At 36.8% G+C, this 26,203-nt stretch overlaps 2 protein-coding genes across 2 annotated transcripts in view; one reads left to right on the top strand and one right to left on the bottom strand.

The window, feature by feature from the left end:
• The window catches only part of LOC126374853 (hemicentin-2), a 644,718-nt gene that overhangs the window by 18,002 nt on the left and 600,513 nt on the right, over positions 1–26,203 (top strand). The window lies entirely within an intron of this gene.
• Positions 5,698–9,727, bottom strand: LOC126374891 (uncharacterized). Its single transcript, XM_050021666.1, has 3 exons — positions 9,709–9,727; positions 6,610–6,763; positions 5,698–5,934 (listed from the first exon to the last, which is right to left on the bottom strand). Exons 1-3 carry the CDS (start codon positions 9,709–9,711, stop codon positions 5,732–5,734), a joined length of 360 nt encoding a protein of 119 aa, XP_049877623.1. The 5' UTR covers positions 9,712–9,727; the 3' UTR covers positions 5,698–5,731.

The raw sequence follows: 26,203 nt of genomic DNA, 5'->3' as shown, positions 1-26,203 counted from the left end.
AATATCGCAATATATAATAATAATAATAATAATAAAGCTTTATTTCAGAAAAAATTCCATACATACAAAATATAACACACTTAAAATATAATAATAAAATTTACAAAAAATAACAACACCTGACAATAATAACAATACTTACTTAAATAACTATCATAGTATACCACTACTTTTTCCCCACAGAGAGCAATGTCCAGAATCGCATGATGTGAGAGTCGAAACTTGTCGCAATACTTCTAATGATGGTGTTAGAACTGGACATTACTCTCTGCATGAGAGAAGCAACACGTTTCCTTAACACAGCTGCAAAACCATCTGTGCGCCAGAAACAGAACATCCCAGAGGCACTACAATATCTAGGCAACCGAAACATTGCTCTAAATACATCGTTATATTGGACACGCAGGACACTGTGCGATTGCTTGGTATAGTTGGTCCAGAGACCGCACGTGTATAAAGTCTGACAGTAGGCCTTGAACAAGGTGACTTTGACTTGGTCAGAACATCGTGCGAATCTCCGGGCCAACATATTACCTCGCATTGCCAATGCCCTGCGTTCCCTTTCAATATCATCATTATCATTCAAGTGCTCATTAACAATATGCCCAAGATAACGAAACTTATTAACACGTTCAATCTGAATCCCATTTAAAAGAACATCAGGGACAAAATCAGGGCCATTTTTATATTTAAAAACCATTAGCACAGATTTTTTACTATTATAAACTAATCCGTGAGATTGGACATAACTTTCACAAATGTCAATAAGCTTCCTCAGGCCTCTTATTGATGGGCTGAGCAAAACCATATCGTCTGCATAACTAAGATTATTAACACTACATCCACCTATGTGGCAACCAACACGTGATTTGCTCAGCTCACCAATAAGATCGTTGACATAAATGTTAAAAAGACTAGGAGAACTTATTCCACCTTGCCTAACCCCACATTTTAATTTGTAAGTATCAGAAAAAGAGTCAGACCACCTAACTGTATTTTTCTGATTATTGTACCAAAATCTAAACATATTTATTACCTCTCTAGACAATGATGACTTTTCAAGTTTATCCCATAATAAATCATAATTTACAAGATCAAAAGCTTTAGATAAATCTAAAAAACAAGCATAAACATTTGTCTTACGAGCAGTATAATAAGAAACTGTGTGCTTAAGACCTAATATTGCCATTTCAGTGGACAAATGTGGGCAAAATCCAAACTGACCATCATGTAATTTCATATGTCTCGATAATCTCACATCAAATAGCTTATCTAAAACTTTAGCTATTACAGTAGCCAGTGAAATAGGTCTATAGTTACCAACAGAGGATATATCACCAGTTTTATTCTTAACAATTGGTACAACAATAGTTTTTATAAGATCTGGAGGTAAATAACTGTGACTCATACAAAGATTAAATAATATGTGTAAGACCCTCGATATGTGCTTACCACCATATATGAGATGTTCCACACTAAGGCCATCATGTCCAGGTGTCTTGCCCCTTTTCATATTCTTAATAGTACTTTTAATTTCTTTAACCGAGAAGTTGTCAGACACCTGTCCTGAGAGGACCCTAGGTTCAGAATCATTAGAGATATGTGACAACACCATAGGATTCACACGAAAATGGTCTTTAAAAAGATTTGCTATTTCCTTAGAATTACATATTCCATCCACACTAGCTGAGATACTACTTTTATAATTAAGGTTATTTGTTTGTTGCCAGAATTTACGAAAATTATTATCAGCTCTACTATTTGCTATAATATCCATTTTAATACTTTCTTCATTTTGTTGACACCATCTTAAGTTACTTTTAAAGTTATTACGTGATTCCACCATCTCCCTATGGACTGCTCCTGACAATGGCTTTCCACAATAAAGCCATATTCTGTATTTATCTCTAGCAATAATATGACTATCTTTCACATATCTATTCCATCCTGTAATATATCCACCCTTTCTCTTAATTTGTTTACAACACTTACTTTGAGTTGATGCATCTGAAAGCACATTTATAATTTTACTATACAATTCACAAATCATTTCCCTATGCTTAGGTTCACTACAGAAAGTATCACAGCACTTTAAACATTGTTCAGGTATATGTATATCACTTAATAAATTATCACACAAATATGTATACTTATCAATTTCTGCAGTGTCACGTATACCCCATAATACTGGATTATTTAACTTAATACTAATATCACTTACTCTAGGACATATCGAATCTAAATTATAAGTAATAGCCACTGGAAAGTGGTCAGACCAATAAACATTACTATCTAATACCCTTACATCTGAGATCATATTATGAGCTGAAACTGACGTTAATATGTGATCCAGCCATCTTCTACATTTATATCCGTGTAATTCACTAACATATGTAAATGTACCTGAGTTAATTCCAAAGTGTTCATAATCTGCACAAATCCAGTTGTACTCTTCACAAAACTGAATTAACTCCGTATGAAATAACTCACCAGGGTGTGCATTAAAATCACCTAAAACAACTACATTTTCTGTATCATTATTTTCTACTATTGCACTTATACAAGCTAAACAGCTAGTGAACTCAGGCAAATTATCTATACAATCAGTAGGCATGTAAACAGAGAAAACAAGTAAACACTTATTATTATCAAGTTCTATACGTATGCCGCATACACGCACGTTATCACCGCAGTCAATGACAGATACGTTCGGAAATTTATTCCTCCGCCACAAGATTGCCACCCCTCCGTAAGGACGACCTTTAAGCAATCCAACAGAAGTATCCACCGCACTTTTTCCTGTCACAGCAAAATCCTTATGTATTGTATTTAAAAAGTTCAAATCGTGAGGAAGTAACCAAGTTTCTTGTAGTCCAATGATATCGTATGAGTTGCATAGTTCAGTAACACGTTGAACGGAACGTTTAATACTTTTGCAGTTGAAAGATAAAAAATTTACTTTATTTGTTGTTTGATCCATTATGAAGATTATTCTGCTCGTCCTTGTTTACACGCCTGGTTTTGAAATCCACAAACTTTCTAAATATAATACCTTCTGGCCAAATATCATTATTCAGATATACATCCAATTTACTCCTAGATACATAGACTTTATAAGAACAGTACTCTTTTTCCAGCTTCATTTGTATTTTTTCTAATCTAACTGTATCTTGAGCTTTTCTCTGAATATAATCACAGATGTCCTTGTCACTCGCACTCTTATCAACATTTGAAATAAATAACGGGATTTTAATGTCAGCAGATTTGAATGTACCTGAAGATTCTACTGAAGCTTTCCCCATATTTCCTCGGAATATATTTCTTTTTCTCTTATATGACACCTCCGTCCATTCCTTTGGATTATCATCATTCATATTAGACGATACCACAATCGTTTGTTTACGTTTTGGTTTACCGTCCATCTTATCATTAATGTATACAGAGCGGCCCGGTAAAGCGGCCCGAGACGCATATGTATCTTGAGTAGGTGCGAGCGAGACAACCGGTGTATTATCGCTTCGGCACCATTCGACAGGCGCTGTTGCTATAGCAACCGGGTTCCCTCCCGCGCCGATGAAACCGACGCCACCGCTACCGTTTGAATTTGAATGTTCCAACGGCAAAGATGATTTGTTTACATTCCACTCTTGCAATTTACTTTCTTTAAATTCACATCTTAACTTTTCCATACTACTCTTCAAAATATCTTCATCACATTTATTCATCAATTGTATTTTAACAGTTTTTAGTTCTTCTTGTAGTACTCGAATATCGGTTAGAAATCTCGAAACGTCGATATGATCAAACGTTACTGGAGGAAGTTTGGAAAGATCATAGGCCACAAATTTGGGAAATATTGTAGGCTCACATTCCTTAAACGCCTTTATCATATCCTGTACATCTTTTTCAACTTTATTTTCACCTTTTCTTGTAATTTTTCGTCCTCTTTCGGTAGGAACAAACTCGAACAACACAGTTTTAGCTCTATCTACATCTTCACTTTGAAAAGACGTAACACATAAACGTATAAGGGATACCTCATCCAAACTATCACATTTATTTTGCAAGAAGCAAAGTAATTCATTAATCACAATGTCACTTGAGATCGCCATTCCGAATGAAATCTCAAACACAACCGTCCGGCAACATTGCGCGCACGCGACTGATAATATTGGCCAATAGCCCGACAATTTAGTTGGCAGCACACACATGGTTGCATATCAGCGAGATGCTTGTTTTATTCACCTGGGTTATTCACTCATTGATTTTAAAATTAACAGTTGTCAGTCATCCGCCCCTTTTCCTTTCGGCGGATTAGAAAATGACGGGTATAACTTAAAACAAAGTGTATGCAGGAATCGAGGCCAATATGCCTTATTTATCAATGGATTTTTAGTTCATTGAAACAAATACTCAAAATTAATGTAATTTTTCGTATCATATATAATTTTAGGACTTCGCTACAGGAGTGACACGATGCCTTGTGATTCTGTCCACCCCTATGTCTATTCTATGTGTAATGAATGATACCAAATGAATTATTCTACTAGTAGAATGTAACCTAGATTATATACGACATATGACATGTAATACGAACTATTACGAATAAATGAATATGAATATACGGACTATAGGCGTGTTGTTGCTGTAAAAGTGTGATGGTACGGGAAAAATTAAAAGCAATTTATTGCTATAACAATGTATTTACATAACCCTTTAATTAATATTACCTAATTTTAAATTACTTATCTACTTATCTTATTTTTGCTGACTTCACTTATTTCATTGGGGAGGTTAAACTACTGCCACTTAAGCAAAACGTAACGACATTACTTTTGGAATTAGGCCTACTTTAATCTAGTTTAATTCAGCCAATTTGTGGTTCTAAGTCACACAATAATAATAAATAAGGCTAGTTTTTAATCCAGCTCAATACAACGCCCACGTCTTGAGCCCGCCTTGATATAAGCTCGTGGAACCATATCTTACTGGGACATAATGATGGCGGTACCACGGTCGCGCCGCTAACGAAATGAATACAGTTGACACCTGGGGGGTTACGGGTGTGGCCTTTTTAACCCCCCAGGTATAATTATGTGATACACTTCAGGCGTGATTTTAAATTATTGAAATTACACGCAATAAATTTATTGTTTTTCTTTAAGAACTTCTAGAGCCCTGTGCCGAGGCTTTTCTTGCAGCTGGTTTTCCTCGACTATACAGGTCGTAAGCTGCAGTAGTTTTAGGCGGATGCGACGTTCGACAAAAAACAAAATGTAAAAAATTACTCGAAATATAACTATGTCACTTTATGAATAAATATAGTTTTGAGTGTGTGACAGGTGTCATGTTGGTTGGGCAACCAACAATGCTCCAGGTGAGATATGTTTTGTACAACTGTATACATTTTGCTGGTGACGCGCCCCTCAATCGGCGCTTATCGCTATCGACCCACTAGGGTCGATTAATTCTTTCAAATATTTTTCCTCTCAGACGGCCCTGAGCCGAGGTTCGCGCCCAAATGGGCACCCTCAGGCCTGTTGTCTTAAACGTTGTACCGGGTGAGAGCTTTCAGCGCTCCCCACTTGTCCGTCCAAGTAGGCCATCTGCGGCAAATACAATAAGTAACGTCAAAAAAAAAAGCTGGTGACGCGATTGTGGTGTCCTAGTGCCTAGTGACCCCTAATTCCTCGAGGTTAAGGAGCTCGAGGATTTACCCCAACTCGAGTGTTCAGTCCAGCTTAATATAAGGTTCGAGCTTCATAGCTCGCATGATATCTCCAGTGACAGAGCATCGTCCCGCCTGCATGATGGCGCGCGGCTCCTCTCGACCCTGGATGAGCATCTTGAAGTAATGTTCGTTGAGGGTGAATGTCGTGTCTGGGTCGCCGTCCGGCGCGCCTTCGTATGCCGTCACGTTGTTCAAATCCAGGGCTGGAAATGGTTATTTCACTATTAACAATAAACATAAACAGCCTATTTTGCACATCTTAATGTTTTACACACTGTTATTTATAAAGAAAAGAGATTGTTTTTATGTTATATAATTATGTTAACGGAAATGTATGTAATCCGTAATTGTATACAAATCCGAGGAAATGTATATAATTCCTAAAATCGCACGGAAATGTGTAATAAATTATATTATACTTACACATTTCCTAAATAGCAATCGGAAATGTAAAACATTTAAGATATTTGGTGGATACGCGGGGACGCATTTATAATTACTTACTTAATTATCAAACAGATTATTTGCCAAATTTTATAAGAATAAATATAAGTAAGTTGATTTGTGATACGTTAAAAATTAATAGTTGATTTTAAAAGTTTTAATTAGTTATTAAAACTTTAATTAGTTAATTATATATATATATATATATATATATATATATATATATATATATATATATATATATATATATATAATAGAATTAGTAGTATTCCTTATAGAATAATATAGAATTAGTAGTATTCCTTATATTTATATTTATTTATCTATTTTGAGTAGGTATATATTCCAACTAGGAAATGACATCCCGACGCGAGATCACAAATTGGTAATATCAATCCCAAAATAGGGTCACGATAGCCAAGAAAAATACTTACTCCAAGAATATACAGAAGTGCCTTTGATGATATTGAAGAGGAAGACGCCTCCAAGCTCCTTCGCCTTAGCAGGGTCGACAGTCTCCATACGGGCCTTAATCTTGGCTACCAGGTCCGCCTTGGTAGGGTTCGACGGTTCACTTTGGGATGCACCCTGTAATTTCAATTATAATATGACATCACGCCTATTCCCGAAAGGGGTAGGCAGGGGTGTGTAGTATATTCACGCACTCCCCGCCAACTACGTTTAAGTCCGCGATTCAATTGCCATTAATCGGGCTATACCCCGGAAACTTCATACATACAACTTCGTTGTACATACACACCACACATTGACGTTATCATTCACGCTCATTTGTGTGTGTGAAGTCTGACGCCATACGATTGAAGACTGAACTACGTCTGGTAGGAGGGGGGGAAAAGGTAAACTTGGGTCAGACGCTGGTGGAGAGCGGCGAGTTGTCATTCTACGTAGTATTCCTTATTCTGTGACCGGCCACAAATCCAGACATAAATTCAAACTCATAAAGACAGTCAGTGGTTTAGAACCACTGAAATCTTATAGTCTGTAAAGAAGCGGAAAAGCCAGAAAAAACTTTCTTTTAATCCCTCGACTGCTTTGGAGTAAAAACCGGTCCGTCTTATTAGGTGTTTCAGATATAATAACAGCTATTTCATCTTATCATAAAGGCCATTTTATCAGAAATAAGTGCCTAATGCCACCGATTCCTGCAGACATCTCATCGTCATTTTCTTATCCGCCGAAAATGAAAGGGACAGATGATTAACAACTGTTCTTTTAAAATGAATAAGCGAATGAATAACGTGAAGGAATAAAATAACATCTCACTGATGTGCAACACGTTTGACGTATGCTGTATATACAATTTTGCGATTTTTCTGCCTAAAATTGACGTGTGTTCCATAAATTTTAATTTTTTAGTTATTTTTCGCCGGATAAGAAAATTACAGGAATAACTTAAAATAAACTTAGATGGTGTGTACAGTCATGAGCAATATAATGTACCCACTTTAGGACTCTGTCGCACTAACATGTGTGACATTTAGTGAGACTTACAGTTCAATTTGTCAAAAAAGTTAATGTGACATGGTACCAAAGTGTACCGTACTGGGATCAGCTACTAGATGAATAGAATAAAAACGGCGATACGGCTCCCCACACATCACGTTGGTCTAACAGAAAGTTCGGTAAGGTGGTGATTAGTTGATCTAGCGGTGGATGTATTTCTGACTACCCCAATTGGGATATAGTCGTGAGCTTATGTGTTATGAATGGAATAACTAGGTAAAAATGGCACAAAATGGATTTTAGATTAAAAAATCTTATTATTTTTTAAATTATTACATTTTATTTTCGTCTTATTATAATATTATAGGTCAAAAATTCGTTTAATTGTGTTATAGATAGTTAGGGTTGTATTAATAAACGAATCTCAGCTTCAAGACTGCCTTCAAGGTCATGTCAATGAGACAGTTCTTATATAAAAACAGGTACTTGAGCATGATCTTGAGGACAGTCTCAATTGAGATTAGTTTATTAATACCACCCTTAAATTAGTTTGTCAAACAAAATTTGTAGGTATGGATAATGTAGAAAATTATGTTGGATTTAACAGAAATTGTAGTAATACGCCTTTGAAGCCGTCTCTCCATTGCTGGTTTTCCACTCAATAGTATCCGCCATGCATTTCCTCTTTTCTTCTGGTGGCACTGAGATCGCTACGGGGAAGTACATGTCGAACTCTATGGCCAACCAGAGCTTGTACTTGCCAGTCTTCAGGTAGTTGACCTTACCGAAGTCACACATTGGCAACAGCAGGTAAGTCGTCCCATCAGTTTTGAAATCCATCAAGGTAAAAGGAACTTTCAGATGTGGAGACAGCTCTACTTTCAGCGTAAAAGAATCCAAGCTTATGTTGGCTTTGCTGCAGCGCTTCCTCCAATATTCCCTGTCTTTGTCAGTAGCAGCTGTTACTTTCGGGTTAGAGCGAGAACAGTTTAAGTTCTTCCCTTTCTTTTTCCTCCAGACGTTAACCGTAGTCCAGTCTCCAAGTATCTCTTCTTCTTTTTCTATTGGCATGTCGAAATCGGAGATGTTCAGGCATGACACGTTAAGGCCTTCGAAGTCTGGTGGTTCAGTAGGCAGAAGCGAATCGAAGGCTTTAGGTAATTTTGTGTATGTCTTAGTCGTTTCAATAATATAACTTGTTGTATCGTTTAAAGCATTGATTTTCTCAACTTGAAAGGAGATTACGATTATTAAGAAAAGCCTGAACATTTTCTCAATAAAGTTTTTTTTTTTTTAATGTTAAGATGTTGTGTTGTCTCGATTTTTTGCTGTTCGATTGTATATTAGTTCCTTATCTAGAGTTACTTTTGAAATTGGAATTGACTTGTATTTTTTTTAAATATAATCTTTCACTTCTGAATAGTTCAAAAAGCTAATTTACCGCGATATCACACCTAGAAAATTCACTTTTCGTTATCAGCACTTTATTCGTGTCGAAATGTTATTCGTTTTTTTATTACCTACTATTGCAATAAATAAGTTTATATAAAAACAAATAAAGTAGGTAAGTACTAATACTAATCCAAATATTGCACCAAGCCACAACATTTCTCTTTCGACGCGCACCATAACACTTTGCAATGTATAACTTTAACGTTTTATTTTTCACGAATGGCAAACGATTACAAATTATAAACAAGTTAAATTAATAATGAAGTTTCCACTTTTCCCGGAAAAGTTTCCGATATTCCTAACCGAAAAATCGATCATTTAAAAATAATAATTGCTTAAACCACTTTTCGTTTCATACACTTAATCAATGAACAGAATCTATTTAAAAATTTATTAAAAAGAATGAATAACAATTGTTTAAATTACCATATTATGTAATAATAATACATAAATATTTAAATTATAAAATATTTAATAGATTATCAAATGATGCGCTTTTACTAATGTACAACATTTAATGTTTATTTATTTAGACGGGTAAGTAATTATTAAAATTTATTTAAATCATTAAATTATAATAAATGCAATGATTAAATAATATTATTTAATAAACTCACCATGTCGCGCTATGTCCAGTACCGTTCGGAGACTGCGTAATGTCCGCGTCATTCGAGCTTTCACTTGTTGCCACACTTTGTTTTGTGGGGATACCATGCGACAACGTGCGTAAGTCGGACAGATAAAATATTTTCTTGTTATTATATTCTTATGTTATTAAAAATAGATAGAATAGAATAAATAAAAATGAGGATGAGGAATTATAGACGGCGATACGGCTCACCACCTATCACGTTGATCGTATAGAAAGCTCGGTGAGCCGTGGGCCGTGGGTACTTAATTCATCTTGTGATGGATGTACCTCTGACTACCCCAATTGGGATAAAGTCGTGACCTTATGTAATGTGTTGAAAATAGCGTTGCGATTGCACACAATCACTCGTGATGGTAAATAAATATAATCTCACGATTAAATCAGTTTGTTCATTGTATGATGTTAACAGACAGACAGACAGATATCCAAATACAAATATCTACTCAAGTGTTTAAAATATGATATCAAAAGTGATTAATCAACATAGGAAAAAAGAAATACAATAATAGGATTATATTTAATGTATAATTACGTAACAATATTAAAAAAAAGTTAACAAGACTAGGCATCCACACAAGCTTCGTCAAAAAACCAAAGTAACCCAACCCAAGTTTTATTTTCTTTCTTTTTTAATTAAAAAAGAAACATTAATTTTAACTGGTATCAGGATACTTATTTTTTTAAATAAGCATAATTTAATTGTACAGGAACAGGATGTAACACGAGTTTTATTATTACTCTAGCTAACCTTTCTTCACTTTCACTGCTGAATTTGAATACAAAAAAAATATCAAAGTGACCATTTACATTCCTCGTACCTCACTTGGATATTCCATATTTTCCTGTGATTTAGGGCTCTACTTCCTCTGTGCCTATATCTCTGTTATAGTATTTTATGCAACAGTTGTATAAGAAGGGTCAAAAAATGCGAGTGGCGTGAGTTGCGATGTGAGCCTTGGCGAACATCGCAATAAGAGACGCCACGAGCATTTTTTGACCTAGTTATACAACGTTGCATACAATACTTTTTCTACGACGACGTAATTTTAAATGAAACCAAAATTTTCCAATTTATTTTCCAACGCGCGGGTAAATGGCGGCAAATGTATACTTTTTTTTTATAGTATATCTATGGCACCAAACAAAGTAAAGGTGCCAGTTTCCAGGTCAAAAAAAAAAAAAACAACAACAATGCTTTTTTGGCGACATTATAGTACAGTTACACTTTGTAAACAATGCTTTTATAGGCCATAGAGCGTACACTTTTTCAAAGAGTTTAATTATGTATGTACTTATATTAGACTTTTTGGTTATTTAAATGCCAGATTAAAGTAGAGGAGTAGAAAATAGTATTTTATGCAACAGTTGTATAAGAAGGGTCAAAAAATGCGAGTGGCGTGAGTTGCGATGTGAGCCTTGGCGAACATCGCAATAAGAGACGCCACGAGCATTTTTTGACCTAGTTATACAACGTTGCATACAATACTTTTTCTACGACGACGTAATTTTAAACGAAACAAAAAATTTCCAATTTATTTTCCAACGCGCGGGAAAATGGCGGCAAATGTATACTTTTTTTTTATAGTATATCTATGGCACCAAACAAAGTAAAGGTGCCAGTTTCCAGGTCAAAAAAAAAAAAAAACAACAACAATGCTTTTTTGGCGACATTATAGTACAGTTACACTTTGTAAACAATGCTTTTATAGGCCATAGAGCGTAAACTTTTTCAAAGAGTTTAATTATGTATGTACTTATATTAGACTTTTTGGTTATTTAAATGCCAGATTAAAGTAGAGGAGTAGAAAAAATACTTTAGAATCATGGTCACACTACTAACACTCGTACAGAGCTTCACATAATGAGAAATCAAACAAAATTTCACTTCTTTGACACAATAGTGATTGAGTAACATCATCTCATCTATTTCGGACCTTAATAATACTGCGTTATGGCTGATTTCTGTAAAACGTTTCGAGCTTTTATGCATCTTTTGTTGCGAAAAGATGAGCCATTTGAATATATTGAATGGAACTTGTGATTGATTGTATTTTGACATTTAACTCCTTCGTAATAAGTCTCAAGTATCCTTCTCTATAATTAGCATCCTAAAGACCAACCCCAACTTACTAGGTACCTCTGGCTACCCCAGATTGGAATATAGTCGTTATTATCACGTTATGAGTCACTTTGGGGGGATAAAATGGCCACATCGAAGCAATTCTAAGAAAGAAATATTTGCAATTTCACATTTGCGCATATATGTATTAATAGTAAGTGCGCAATGCAAACAAATGTCAAATAGCAATATTGCTTTCTTAGATGAATTATTGCTTTGATGTGCCTGTTATAAAAAATTATAAATGAATAAATTAATGAATGTTGCACCGTCCCGTATCCAAAGATTTTTATGACTGATTCCTGGTAGTGGTTGCCTGGAAGAAATTGCTTCGGAGCAATAAGGCCGCCCATTTATACTGTTGCTTAATGTTTGTTGTGTTTGTGTGCAATAAAGTATTCGATTTGATTTGATGCATGCATAAATGTCATTAATAGAAAATCCGTGATAGCTCTGTTCGGAGAAAGCGTGACTTACTCGTACTTCTTATGGTCACGAGCTCGAGACCCAGCTCGGTCCTAAACTTTATTGAGTTTGAATTCATGTTTGGATTATAGATAATTGATAACACGTGGTTTCCAGGGTTTGTGCCCGGTTAATGGTAATAGACTTACCCCTATTATATAGGCCTTAAACATTCTAGACGAGGTGCCTCGGGAATACAGGCGCTATGTTATGTTATAAAATACTTAAAAAATCTAAAAACTTGTTTGTTTTGCTCGTATTAAGATATCTTTAAAGTCATTTTAATGTGTTGCGTTCTAAAGCGTAAAGTGAAAGTTGTTACGCATTTTTTAAAGTAAGCTACTTATTTAAAAAAACCGTTCGTTGTTGAATAATTCTTTGAATTTAAGTTTTATCACTTTACCGGCCCAGCAGTGGGACGTATATAGGCTGTTTATGTTATGTATGTATGTACTTTACTAAGTATATTCGTATACGTCATATGTCCCACAGCTGGGCACAGACCTCCCCTCAATCAACCGAAGGTTATATTTGATGGTATGATCCAAACATGAATTCAAAATAAAGAAGAATTCAGTGATTTAGAACCCAAGCCGAGATTCGAACCTGTAACACTACGATACATATTCATAAACTCACGCCTATTTACCACCGGGGTAAGCAGAAACTATCGAATTCCATTTGCTTCCACCCTGATACAGTTCTCTTTCTTCTTCCACATTCATCAATCGCTTCATACACGCACGCCGATTCAGAGTAGATCGTACTAAACCTTTTCTAAGGACATCTCCAATTTAGTCAATGTAAGTCCTTCTAGGTCTTCCTCTGCCAGCCCTACCATCAACTTTCGCTTTATATACCGCTTTCGCAATTCTATTATCCTTCATCCGCTCTACGTGTCCAAACCAACCTAACATTCCCTTCTCAATCTTAGTCACTATATCGTCTTTTAAACCACATTTCTGTTTACGAACAGAAACCGACCGGTGTGGGAGACCGTAGTCTGTAACACTACAATGTACTGAATAATCATGCGTTCTTCGAACAGGGTTATCATGGATTTTGCAACTGAACGCGTTCTATATTTTTATTCGCTTCCTATCCAACATAGAAGCACCCGCCGAAGCACGGCCTTCCAGACGCTTCACATCGTCCTTCATTATGCGCACTGCTAGGGAGTGGAATCCTTTGCCGTCTTCTGAATTTCCGAATGCATATAACCCGGGTGCTTTCAAGGCCAGAGTAAACAGGCACTTTCTGGGCGAGCTCGCTCCATCTTAGGCCTTCGGGCAAGTCTGGGGCCAAGAGCAAACCCATCAAAGGTAAAAAAAAAACCACCGGAGAAATGATATCATTAAGCCGCATAAAGAATAGCGTTGAGCTAAGGAAAACCAATATTTGTTTAGTGGTTTGTTGTAGATAAATTGTGAGCGTTCGCGCATGGTTCATATTTCTTGGATTATGGCAGTAACGACTTGTGTGGCGTGTGGTGTAAGTAATGAGAGACTTATTTGTGTTGTGTCAAGGGTTTGTCATTTCCCGAAGTAAAGTAGGTACATGTTTGCAACAAATATCGAGCCAAACCATTCATTAATTAGAAAAGAAAAATAATATGTATCTCTCTTCCATTTTCAATTTTTGTCGAATCAACACGTTCTCTGTAATAATTTTGCTAAAAAAATAATAAACCTTAAAATTACCATCATTATTTTATTTATGTCTTTCCTAGACAGTACATGACCGTTAGTTTTCTAAACAAAGTTATCATTATAAGGGTTCCGTTGTTCCTTTTGAGGTTCGTAAGGCCCATAGCACACGGCGTATTTTAAACGCGCAGAAGACGCGCGTTTCAGGAACGCGCGTCTTCGGCACCGTAGACGCTGATTGTTGCGTTTGCATTGACGATAGAAGCGCGCGCATGAAGCGCGTATACGCGCGTTTGAAGCGATTCAAACGCGCGTACAAAGGAGCGGAGTAGGGGTAGGGGGAGGCGCTCACGCCACCACTGCACAATTATTTTTACATTTTTTTCTTTTTAAAAGAAGTACTAGAGCCAACGTAAGCAGTGTTGTCTCAACCGACGCCATTGTACAACTGAAGAAGAGGAGTCTCTGATCAAAACGCAAAAGCTACGGGCGACTACAGCGCGTCTGTATCGCTGTATCTGCGCGTATACGTGCAGTAGAAGCGCGTTTCACGATCGCCCCGTGTGCTTAAGTTACAAGGTTGCAATCGAATCTCGTTTGAATCGCGTATACGCGCGTAATCTGCGCGTCGTCTGCGCGTTTAAAATACGCCGTGTGCTATGGGCCTAACTCTAATAAAAAAAAATGGAACAAGTTTTTATGTGGTGTGATGGTCTCCAATGATATCGGTGTGTTGAAGCCTTTAGGAAAGTGTGTTTACTTTATTGGCGAAGCCTTTTCTCCTTCAACTTGTCCAACCTGATTCGTCATGTCTTGACACTCTAGCAGACAATTAGAGGCGTCACTCCTTCATGAATGCGAGTCTCCCAATTGCTAATGTCTATACCAAAACTTTCCATATCTCGCTTACACGAGTCTTTGAATCTCAACATGGGGCGTCCTACTGATCTCTTGGCGTTAGCAATTTATTCGACCGTGACTTCAAGTGGTAATCGATGGTGGCCATGCGCTGAACATTTTTATTATCTAATTGTATGGTAAGTATTTAATTGTTCTATGGTCTCCGCTCAAAGTCTAATTCTTGTACCACAGCCACATATAATTCATGCACAGTTGAATTTTAATTGTTTGCCGATATCCACGTTTGTAAATGCTCCAATTTATTGGAAAATAAAAATTGATTGTTTATTGCGTTAGCGGTTCGGGTACAGAACATTAAAGTTTCAACGAACACAAACGATTTCTATTGAACTTTCAGAATTCGTATTCAAATGTCGAACATTTTGATTTTTTTTAAATTCACACAGAAAATAAATAAATCGTCAGTAATTTATTGGCGGTAAAAATGAGTAATGCGTGGAACGCCATCTGTTAATAAAAGTGTGAATTTTCGTAATGCGGGCGGCGGGCGTTGGTCTGTTTTTAAGATTCGTAAGTTCTTTCCGAGTTCCGTAAGATTTTGACAGATGGCGCAGTTTATTGTTTATTTTTTGTCTGTTTTATACATACATATTACTTTGACAAAGACCATACACTAATAATTATAGTAATTCTTAATATTTCAACGCCATAATGGAGCTGGAAGTTTTCTTCTGATTACTCTTGGCTCTGCACACCTCATTAGGGCTTACGGGCGTGAGTTAAGCGTATAAGATTATTCTTTACAGAAGGATTGCAAAGGCAGAATATTCCCACGATTTACAACTTCGTAAGTTCAGAGCCAGAGAAAGAAAACAGGCGTTCCATTAAGCATTCCAAACAACTTTTTTATTAGTAACATGTTAAATGGCGACGGAAGTGCCCGGAGTTTGTTTAGGACTGGCCAAATAACTCGTCTCCACGGCCATTCCTGGTTATCCCATTGCATTATATTTTTACTTCCGGCACAGAAATTGTGAGGCTGGTACCGGATTTGCACCAATGCGTTATTAGTTTATATATTAAGGGCAGTTTTCACTAATACAGTTGGCTCGAACATTGTAGACGGCGATACGGCTCACCTCCTATCATGTTAATCTAACAGCAAGCACGACGAGGCGTGGGTACTTAGCTCTTGGATAGTTTCTTAGGACAAAGATAAATTATGAAATTCTGATTTTACTAAATAAAGACAGATCTAAAGTTGCCAAAAACGTTTTCTTTTTTCTATTTAACTTATTTATGAATATTAATAAAGAAAAATGTAACAATAAGTGCGACATTTGGTCACGTTTTTCTATGACGTCATAGGTTGCTTCTTCATACAAATTCCATAGTCATTTCGTGTTTTGACGTTTAACAAAAAGTAACTGATTTGACTAGTTGGAAACTACCCTATAGTCGTGAGTTTACGTTGTGTTACTAAATAGCTAGTCTACCAATGGCCCCGATTAATGCAGACGTCATTTTCTTATCTGCCGAAAAGGAAAGGGACGGATGATTGACAATTGTTCATTTTAAAATGAAGGAATAACCCGGGCGAATAAAATAGGCGTCTCGCTCATAATGCAACTCGTTTGACGTGTGCTGTCAACTTACTTCTGTCGGGTTATTTATTTATTTATGTATCGTTTATTTCAGGTACTAGTCCCATAGCATTACAAATTATAAATTACATTTAAATACAATAAAAAATAAAATACCATACAATAAAATAAATTAAATTAAATGGTTAAACATGTCAACAGGATATACATTATGTCACATATAAACAATCTTGTTAAAATTCGTGTCATGTATATAAAAACCGTTATTGGCCAATATTAAATATTTTAAGGATTTTCTCAATTTCTGCATAAAATTAACGTGTGTACCATTTTTAAACCTGTCGATTACCCGTCCCTTTCTTTTTCGGTGGGTAAGAAAATGACATCTGCATTAATCGGGGCCATTGGTAGACTAGCCATTTAGTAACACATCGTAAACTCACGACTATAGGGTAGTTTCCAAATAGTCAAATCAGTTACTTAAAAGGCAGGTATAACTTAAAACAAACTTAGATAGTATGTATGTAGGAAAGTGAGAATGCTGTGTAAGGATAATGAATGGGAATTTGATTGTTTATGATATGAAAGGAGGCGATGGCCAATGGGGCGGAAAGGTTCTAGAATGGTGACCACGTTGTCGGAAGACGCTTAGTGGGTAGGCCCGCTACAAGGTGGACCGACGATCTGGTGAAGGTCGCGGGAAGCCGCTGGATGCGGGCAGCGCAGGACCGATCGTCGTGGAGATCCTTGGGGGAGGCCTATGCCCAGCAGTGGGCGTCGTACGGCTGATGATGATGATGAAAGGAGAATGGTTAATGAATGGAACGTAAGGCAGTTTTAAAAAGTAGACTTGGCTTCGGCCGCAATTTTGTAAAAATACGCCAGACTTGGTTTAGACCTTCTATGAATTTTATAACTAAAAATAAATAAATAAATATAACACATGACTTGGCTGTATGGGCTATGATCCCTTTGCCTGTCCTACGGACAAAATAACCAAAGAAAAAGATCTTTGGTGCGATGTCGGTCGGGTGGGAAGATTTTGGTTTTAATATAAGGTGCAAAAGGAGTAAAGACATTTAAAAAATATCCCGAGTTATTTCATTATCCCACATATACTGGAATCAGCACCAATAAGTCACTAAAAAAAGAATTATTAAAATCGGTTCATGTACGACGAAGTTATGCCCGAACAAACATTACAAAAAAAAATATTCGGTCGAATTGAGAACCTCCTCCTTTTTTGAAGTCGGTAAAAAGGTACGAAGCGCGAGTACACCGACCCTTAGGATTATTCTATTACTCAATACAACATTTCCTTCCTTTTTCTTCGGAATAAGACCGAAAGAAAATGTCTCGAATTGGTACCTTATTCCGTTAGATTACATTGAGATAATTGTATTTTCAAAATACACAAGATGGCGTCCGTAATCCCGAAGGCCACAACTCCACAAGTCATTATAAGACCACTTGCAGCCACTTATGACACAAAATCCTAAGATGGACATCCAGACGTACGGCGGGTTACCATCCTTACTTGGTTGACATACCACTAATCCGCACCAATCGCTTTGCTTCATCCTTCATAATGCGCACAGCCAAGGAATGGAATGAACTGCCGGCGTCGGTGTTTCCTGAATCTTATAACCTGGGGTCCTTTAAATCACGGGTGAATAGGCATTTTCTGAGTAAACTCGTTCCAACGTCGATCTCTTCTTCTCCTTGTGGAAGAACGAAGTCAAGAACAAACCCATCTTAATTTAAAAAAAAAGATGAAGATGAGCTGATGAATATCAATGAGGATAAAAAATAAAAGCTCAAATGCAGGCAGTATATAATAAATATTGACAGTTCCCTATGCTGTCCAGCTATTATTATAATACGTTATTATTATTGCGTATGGCAAACAAAAATAAAATATCCTGCGTGGATCATATATCCAGCAAGCTACCTCAACCAAGTCTCTGCCGCATCCGTCGCACAATGCAGCTCGGCTATGCCACCTGGGAACCGGTGTAGAGGGCACTCGTTCACTATGTGAGATAAGGTTTGATCCGGGTGACCACATTCACTCGACGTTGGCGACTCCTTTATGTAAGTGATGGATAAAAATAATTCGTGAAAATTGCTATAAAATGTGAAGCAAGGTGGAGTGTACCCCGTCTGAAGGATGAGTTACGTACGATAATGGAAAGCAGCCATCAGTTGGAAAAAACAGTTATGATTGAAAAAAAGTTTTTCTAAATTTTCTTCTTTCGGATCTTTAATATAACACTATGATAAGGGTTATTGTGTAAAATATAACTAAAATAATATTATCTTTGTTAACTAAAATAGTATGGAGAACTGTCAAAATTGAAGAACACTCAACAGTAGCGACGCCTGATGGGAGAAATAGGCAGTTTTTCTTTTTATCCTCATTGCTGCGGGTAAAATGTCAAGTATTAATTTGATTTTTTAACTCTTTAAATATGTGTCAGTTTTCGGATATATAAAAAAAAATACAGACGCTTATTATTTATTAAACATTTTATTTTGACGAAAAAGCTTTAAAATAATAAAAAAAAATCTTTAAATATTTGAAATTTCGAAAATGGTTGTTCTCGTGACGTTTCAGTGACGTCACATTTCAATAAACAAAGAAACTGTCTAACAGTATAACTTGAAACCTGACAGATAGGTTTTGTTTTTTTGTGAAATGTGACGTCACACGAAGCTCAATCATGGCCGCCCGAGTTTCGGGTCTTCTTCTTTCGTGTGGGTACACGAAAGAAGAAGACCCGAAACTCAACAATCAACTAAAGCCGTCCTTCTAGCGAAATAACTAATTTGATTTCTAAAGGAGCCTCTTAAATTTTGTAATCTGCGCGATAACAAGTTTATTTAAAACAAAATTAAGTTTGATGTGTGTTAGCATTGCCACAGAAAACATATCGTCGGCTTATAGTCATCTTCTATCGTGTAGGTTGTGAGGTGGATTACCAACCTCATCAACCCTGGTGTCAGGTTTACTATTGAGCCGCCAAAGGCCCCTGACATGACTCACTTACTTACATACACAGATAAAATACGCATTCTTATTTTGTAAAAATAATATGTTTTAAAATGATGTTAATAAAAAAAAACTTTTGGATAATTATCATCAAATGATAAATTACCATATTCGACATATTTTATATTTTGTTGTTACAACTGTCAAGCCAATTAACAATAAGTAGCATAAGTAGTAATACCAACCTTATTAATCAGTATTATATTACTAATAAAGTTAACAAAATAGGCAGGTACCCGTGAAATGTGTTTTCGGGGGTACCTATGTGACCTAAAACGTAATTGGGCCGGTTTTTCCCTTCGGGGTTGGAAGGTCAGACAGGCAGTCTATTCTATAAAAAATCGGACCTATCAAACTTTAGGTTAGGTAAGTGGACCCCGGGATAAAAGTAAGCTTACTTTATTCCCGGGGTGTGCTTAATTGCTATTTATTTATTATTCACTATCCGCAATGGAGCAACGCGGTGGAGTATGCTCCATAACCTATAATAATTGATTGAGGGGACGCCTTTGCCCATAGAAGTGCCGTATAGGCTGGTTATGTTTATGTAATAATCATAAAAACAATTAAAAAATCACCTTTTCATGGGTAGGTATAGGTACGGAAGTTAAAAAATAAATCAAAAATCTATCAAAAAAATCTTCCTATTAAAAAAGAATCGATTGATTGATTGTTTTCTTTCCATTGGTTGCCTGGAAGAAATTGCTGATTAGCAATAAGGTCGCCAGATTGTATTGTATCTTTCGTCCATGTGTGTGTAAAACTTGTTTCGTATGTTGTGTCCAATAAAATATATTTATTTTGTGTTTGTATTTGACCTGATCGTCCGAAAGTAAGATGATCCGTGCTTTGGAGGGCACGTTAAGAAATCGGTTTTGGATACAATTTACCTCAGTAACTAGCTGGTCGTTATTAAGTGCATTACGTTTGGCAGCTCATTAGTGTAGTAACCCTGACACCAGTGTTGGTGACGTAGATCAGTGATCTCACAATCCACCCGAGAGAAAATTAAAAAAGATTATGTATGTATATTTTATTTAGTTAATTAAAAAAAAAACTAACATTTTCATGAATTTTCCAACAGGAAATTCCACTTGATATCAACTTAGAGTCTGAATCATCCCCCCCAGTATTCGTCACGGTGTCACTGACACCCATACGTAAGTGTATGGCTACTTGTCAGTACTTGTACGGGGTGTAAGTGACATCGTAACAAATACTGAGGGGGATTTTTCAGCTTATTTTTCTGATTTGATATCAAGTGGAATTTTTCATCGCACTCGCACACGAAAATTCCACTTGATATCAACTCAGAATCATGGTCTAAATCATCTCCCTCAGTATTCGTTACGATGTCAGTAACACTGTATATTATTATATATATTTTATATATTATTTTATACAGGGTGTTAGTGACATCGTAACGAAAAAAAAAATGGAACGCCTATTTTATTGTACTAAAAACGATGGTGGGTGTTTTTCTTGTCGCAAATGTTTAATTAAGATTTTCAATTTTTACTGTGCCGCAATGTAAGTCGAACAACGCGGCACACAGACGCTAAACTTACGCGCGGCTACGTTACGCGTGTGAGATACGATGTTGATATCTAGGTAGGAGTTTTCATTCTCTTGTATTTAGATGCTTAGTAGTGGTTCAACGTTTAAAAATGTTGTTTGTTGAAGTAGAACACCTACTGCCACGATTTTTCACGCACGGTACCTACCTACCAGTTATTAAAACGTTCCTAACTTATTAACAATAAAAACCCTACTCTTGCCTTACCTTAATTGTTATTCCTTCGGATGAAGTACCTAGGTAGGTACCCTAGAACATGTCCCGTCACGTAGGTATGCAACATCGCGTTTCCTCCGCGGTAGGTAGGTATCACACGCACTCACAAACACAACACCTTGCTCTTTAATAAACATCAACAATCTTCCATACTTTTGCGCAGTAAATGGTCTATGATCTATCATCATAGTCGACACTACTCATTTACAGAATGAAACAAACACTCACAAACACGAAAAAAATATCCTCGAAAAACATCACGCGATTCGGGTCAAGCTTAGTATTCGACTGAGCGGAAGCGCGCGGCGGCGTTAGCGCAAAGCATCAAAGGCGCCGACTAAGGGCGCCGACGACGCACCGGCCGCGGCCGCGTCGAGCCGACGACTAGAGAGAGAGAGAGAAGTATGTTTATGGTGCAAGTGACAGAGAAAGAAATAGTATCTGTTCGTATGCCTACTTTATTGGCGAGCGTTGCCCTTGACCCGTGCGCCGGCTATTCACCTGCGCATAGCTGAAGTTGTAGATACGTTATTATTATTATTGATGACATTGATAAAATTTAATAATTAGTAATTTTTATTTGTTTATTTTAAATGTGCGTTCTATGCAGCTTAAAACACAATATGGGACTGAAAAAAATCTATTATTTTTATGAATTTGGCGACAGGAAACTTCACTTGATACCTATCAACTCAAAGAAATACCTAGTATCTGTTCGTAATGCCTACTTTATTGGCGCGCGTTGCCCTTGATCCGTGAGGCTATTCACGTCCGAGTATCCATCAAGACAGATCAAACAAGCCCTAACTCGGAGGTCTTGCGTCCCAGGATCCTTTAATTATGTCTTAGAACCTTCTTGGCCTATGTGGTCCAGTGGTTGAGCGATGGGATGCGGAGGGTCCGGGTTCGTATTCCGGTGGGGACATATCACAAAAATCTGTTTATAAGGCCTTTGGTTGGGACGTTACAGGCTGATCACCTGATTGTCCGAAAGTAAAATGATCCGTGCTTCGGAAGGTACGTTAAGTCGTTGCTCCCGTCTACTAGGTACTTATGTAAGCACGTAGCCGTTACATGAATATTGTACACAGAACAGGATAGGTTTAATTAGTTCTTTACTGATGATTTAACAATGAGATTTAAAACTACGAATAACTTAGTACTTAGTACCTCGGTACGGTACCAACATGTAACAAGAAAAATAAGATCACTCCACTCGGACAATTTTTTTCTTTGAACATGCCGACATTGCCTACGCGGCGGAGTTGCCGAACTATCGATAGGTAGATTATCAATTGTTGAACTTGAAAATTGTCTAAACTATCGAAAGTAGTGATAGTACATTTAGATCGATACTAGCGATAGTACCGATAGGTTTTGCTTTGTAACAATAATGGGTATTGATCTAAAAGATTTATTTATTTTCGATTTTTGTGTAGCGAGGTTTTGCGTAGGTACTTACATACTAAGTTGGTGGATGGTTGACATAGTAGGTAACTAATTACCTAATCTGTGGTGGTTGTGTTAGTTGGTTGTTAGTTATTCTAATGACAACAAAGAATACAATTATTTACTGTTTCAACTGTTTTAGGTAGATAATGGCCCTGATTCCTATGAGTAAATGAATGAATAACCCGGTCGAATCAAAAAGGTATCTCGCTGGTAACTTAATTCTGTCGGTTGTTTTAGATTTCTGCTTAAAATTGACGTGTATTCCATAAATTTTATGCCTGTTGATTATCCGTCCATTTAAGAATAAGAATAAAATAAATTTATAATTTACGATAGACAGAGAAAGAAATAGGATCGGTTCTTAGTGCCTACTTTGTAGGCCGCGCCGCCGGCGTGCGGCGCGGGGCGCGCGGAGCGGGGCGCGCGGAGCGGGGCGTGCGGAGCGGGGCGCGCGGCGCGGTGCGTGTGGCCGTTGACCCGTTCGAGCAGCTGTTGTCTCCATTACATCGAAAATTTTCGATAATTTGTCATTATTGTTTTTTTTATTGAAATTTGGGTTCTATGCAGCTAAAAGCACAATATGGAATTGAAAATAATTAAAAACAAAACTCAAAATTTCATGAATTTTGCGACGGAAAATTCCACTAGATATTAACTCAGAATCATGGTCTGAATCATCCCTTTCAGTATTCGTTACGATGTCACTAACACCCGGTATATTTTGCCCGCGACTTCGTCCGCGTGGCGTGTTATATAAGAGAGAGATCTTTGTGTGTGTGGGAGTGCATATCAAATTTCAAGCATCTAACTTATGCAGTTTAGATTTTTTCATACAATTTTTTTCCCAATAACTCCCATTTTTCAAAATACAGCCAAAAATAAACTTTATATTTACTAAGGTATGCATGCATGCTAGATTGAATCAATTGATTGAATTGATTTTTTTTTAATTGATTGTTCATTGAGTTTTAATTTTAATACACACTTCCTCTCTTCCCTTCAACGTTGCTGTGCCCTACAGGGTCCATGTTTTAGTTCCTATGCCTATGTAACACCCCATTGTACTACATGGAATGCAATAAATAATTTAATTGAATTGAATTGAAAACATCTATCTTACGCGGTTTGGATTTTTTCATACAAATGTTTTTTTCCCGCTAACTCCCGTTTCCGTGGGAATTTTGCAATATCCTGTTGCAACTAAGGTTTAAGTTAACTAAGGTACCTGCATGCCAAATTTCAAGCGTCTAACTTAAGCGGTTTAGATTTTTCATACAAAAGGATTTTCCCGCTAATTTCCGTTCCCGTGGGAATTCCGGGAATTCCTTTCTTAGTGCACCTCTACGGTACCTAAGCTATGTCCCTTCCAAATTTCAAATGCCTACATTTAGCCGTTCAGGCTATGAGTTGATATGTCAGTCACTGAGTCAGTCAGTTTCTCCTTTTATTTAGATTTGATTTTTTCATACAAATGTTTTTTCCCGCTAACTACCGTTCCCGTGGGAATTTTGTAATATCTTGTTGCAACTAAGCTTTAAGTTTACTAAAGTACCTGCACTGCATGCCAAATTTCAAACGTCTAACTTGAGTGGTTTAGATTTTTCATACAAAAGGATTTTCCCGCTAATTCCCGTTCCCGTGGGAATTTCGGGAATTCCTTTCTTAGTACACCTCTATGGTGTCTAAGGTACCTGCGTGCCAAATTTTAAACATCTTACTTGAATGGTTTAGATTTTTCATACAAAAGGATTTTCCCGTTAATTCCCGTTCCCGTGGGAATTTCGGGAATTCCTTTCTTAGTGCACCTCCACGGTACCTAAGGTACCTGCATGACAAATTTCAAACGTCTTACTTGAATGGTTTAGATTTTTCATACAAAAGGATTTTCCCGCTAATTCCCGTTCTCGTGAGAATTTCGGGAATTCCTTTCTTAGTGCACCTCCACGGTACCTAAGGTATCTGCATGCTAAATTTCAAATGTCTAACTTGAGTGGTTTAGATTTTTCATACAAAAGGTATTTCCCGCTAATTCCCGTTCCCGTGAGAATTTTAGGGAATTCCTTTCTTAGTGCACCTCTACGGTACCTATGGTACCTGCATGCCAAATTTCAAACGTCTAACTTGAGTGGTTTAGATTTTTCATACAAAAGGATTTTCCCGCTAATTCCCGTTCCCGTGGGAATTTCGGGAATTCCTTTCTTAGTACACCTCTACGGTATCTAAGGTACCTGCATGACAAATTTCAAACATCTAACTTGAATGGTTTAGATTTTTCATACAAAAATATTTTTCCGCTAATTCCCGTTCCCGTGGGAATTTCGGGAATTCCTTTCTTAGTGCACCTTTACGTTATCTAAGGTACCTGCATGCCAAATTTCAAAAGTCTAACTTGAGTGCTTTAGATTTTTCATACAAAAGGATTTTCCCGCTAATTCCCGTTCCCGTAGGAATTTCGGGAATTCCTTTCTTAGTGCACCTCTACGGTATCTAAGGTACCTTCATGCCAAATTTCAAACGTCTAACTTGAGTGGTTTAGGTTTTTCATACAAAAGGATTTCCCTTCACTACTCTGCTCCTATTGATTGTAGCGTGATGAAAAGTATACTATGACCTGTCCAGGAGTGTGAAGAATAATTGTACCAAGTTTCATTAAAATCCGTCCAGTAGTTTTTGTTTCTATAAGGAACATACAGACAGACAGACAGACAGACAGACAGACAGACAGACAGACAGACAGACAAAAATTTTACTGATTGCATTTTTGGCATCAGTATCGATCACTTATCACCCCCTGATAGTTATTTTGAAAAAATATTTAATGTACAGAATTGACCTCTCTACAGATTTATTATAAGTATAGATCTATTGTATAAGTAGGGTGTGTTAGGACCCTTGCAGGGTCGACAGACAAGAACATATTATCTGTCCAGACCGGGTATTTCCCAGGAGACCACATCTTCTATGCGTTTATTCCGGGGTTGTAGAATGGGTTCTATTTGTATGTGTTGTGTACATTCTTTTCCGGCGAAATACTTATTGCCATATGTGGCAAATTAAAAAAAGCATTTAATAAGTATTTAAGACCCAAACGACATTAAACATAAACATAATTAAAATTCAAAAATATCTTTATTCAGTAGGTAATATATTTTGAATCGTCATTTTTTACATAACGAACGTCTCATCCGCCTAAAACTACTGCAGCTTCTCACAACCTGTATAGCCGGGGAAAAGAAGCTGCAAGAAAAACCTCGGCACAGGGCCCTAGACGTTCTTTAAAAAAAATAATAAATATAAAATATTGTTATAAGTACTATTGTTTAATTTAGCTGCCTAATATCAGTTCTCAGACAGTTAATCCCATGCATTCATATCTTCTAAATAATTATTAACTTTATAATAACCTTTTTTGTAAAGATTCTGTTTAACTACTGTTTTAAAACAGTTGAAAGGCAAATTCTGAATGTCA

This window comes from Pectinophora gossypiella, chromosome 18 (genome assembly GCF_024362695.1).
Source record: "Pectinophora gossypiella chromosome 18, ilPecGoss1.1, whole genome shotgun sequence".
Classification (NCBI taxonomy): domain Eukaryota; kingdom Metazoa; phylum Arthropoda; class Insecta; order Lepidoptera; family Gelechiidae; genus Pectinophora; species Pectinophora gossypiella.
This window is presented reverse-complemented; position numbering and strand designations above follow the sequence as displayed.

Bases quoted from the DNA above. Each gene is read 5' to 3' on its own strand.
- LOC126374891 (XM_050021666.1), bottom strand. The intron at 5,935-6,609 runs GTAAGTATTTTT...AACCATTTCCAG, and splicing joins CACTTCTGTATATTCTTGGA to CCCTGGATTTGAACAACGTG.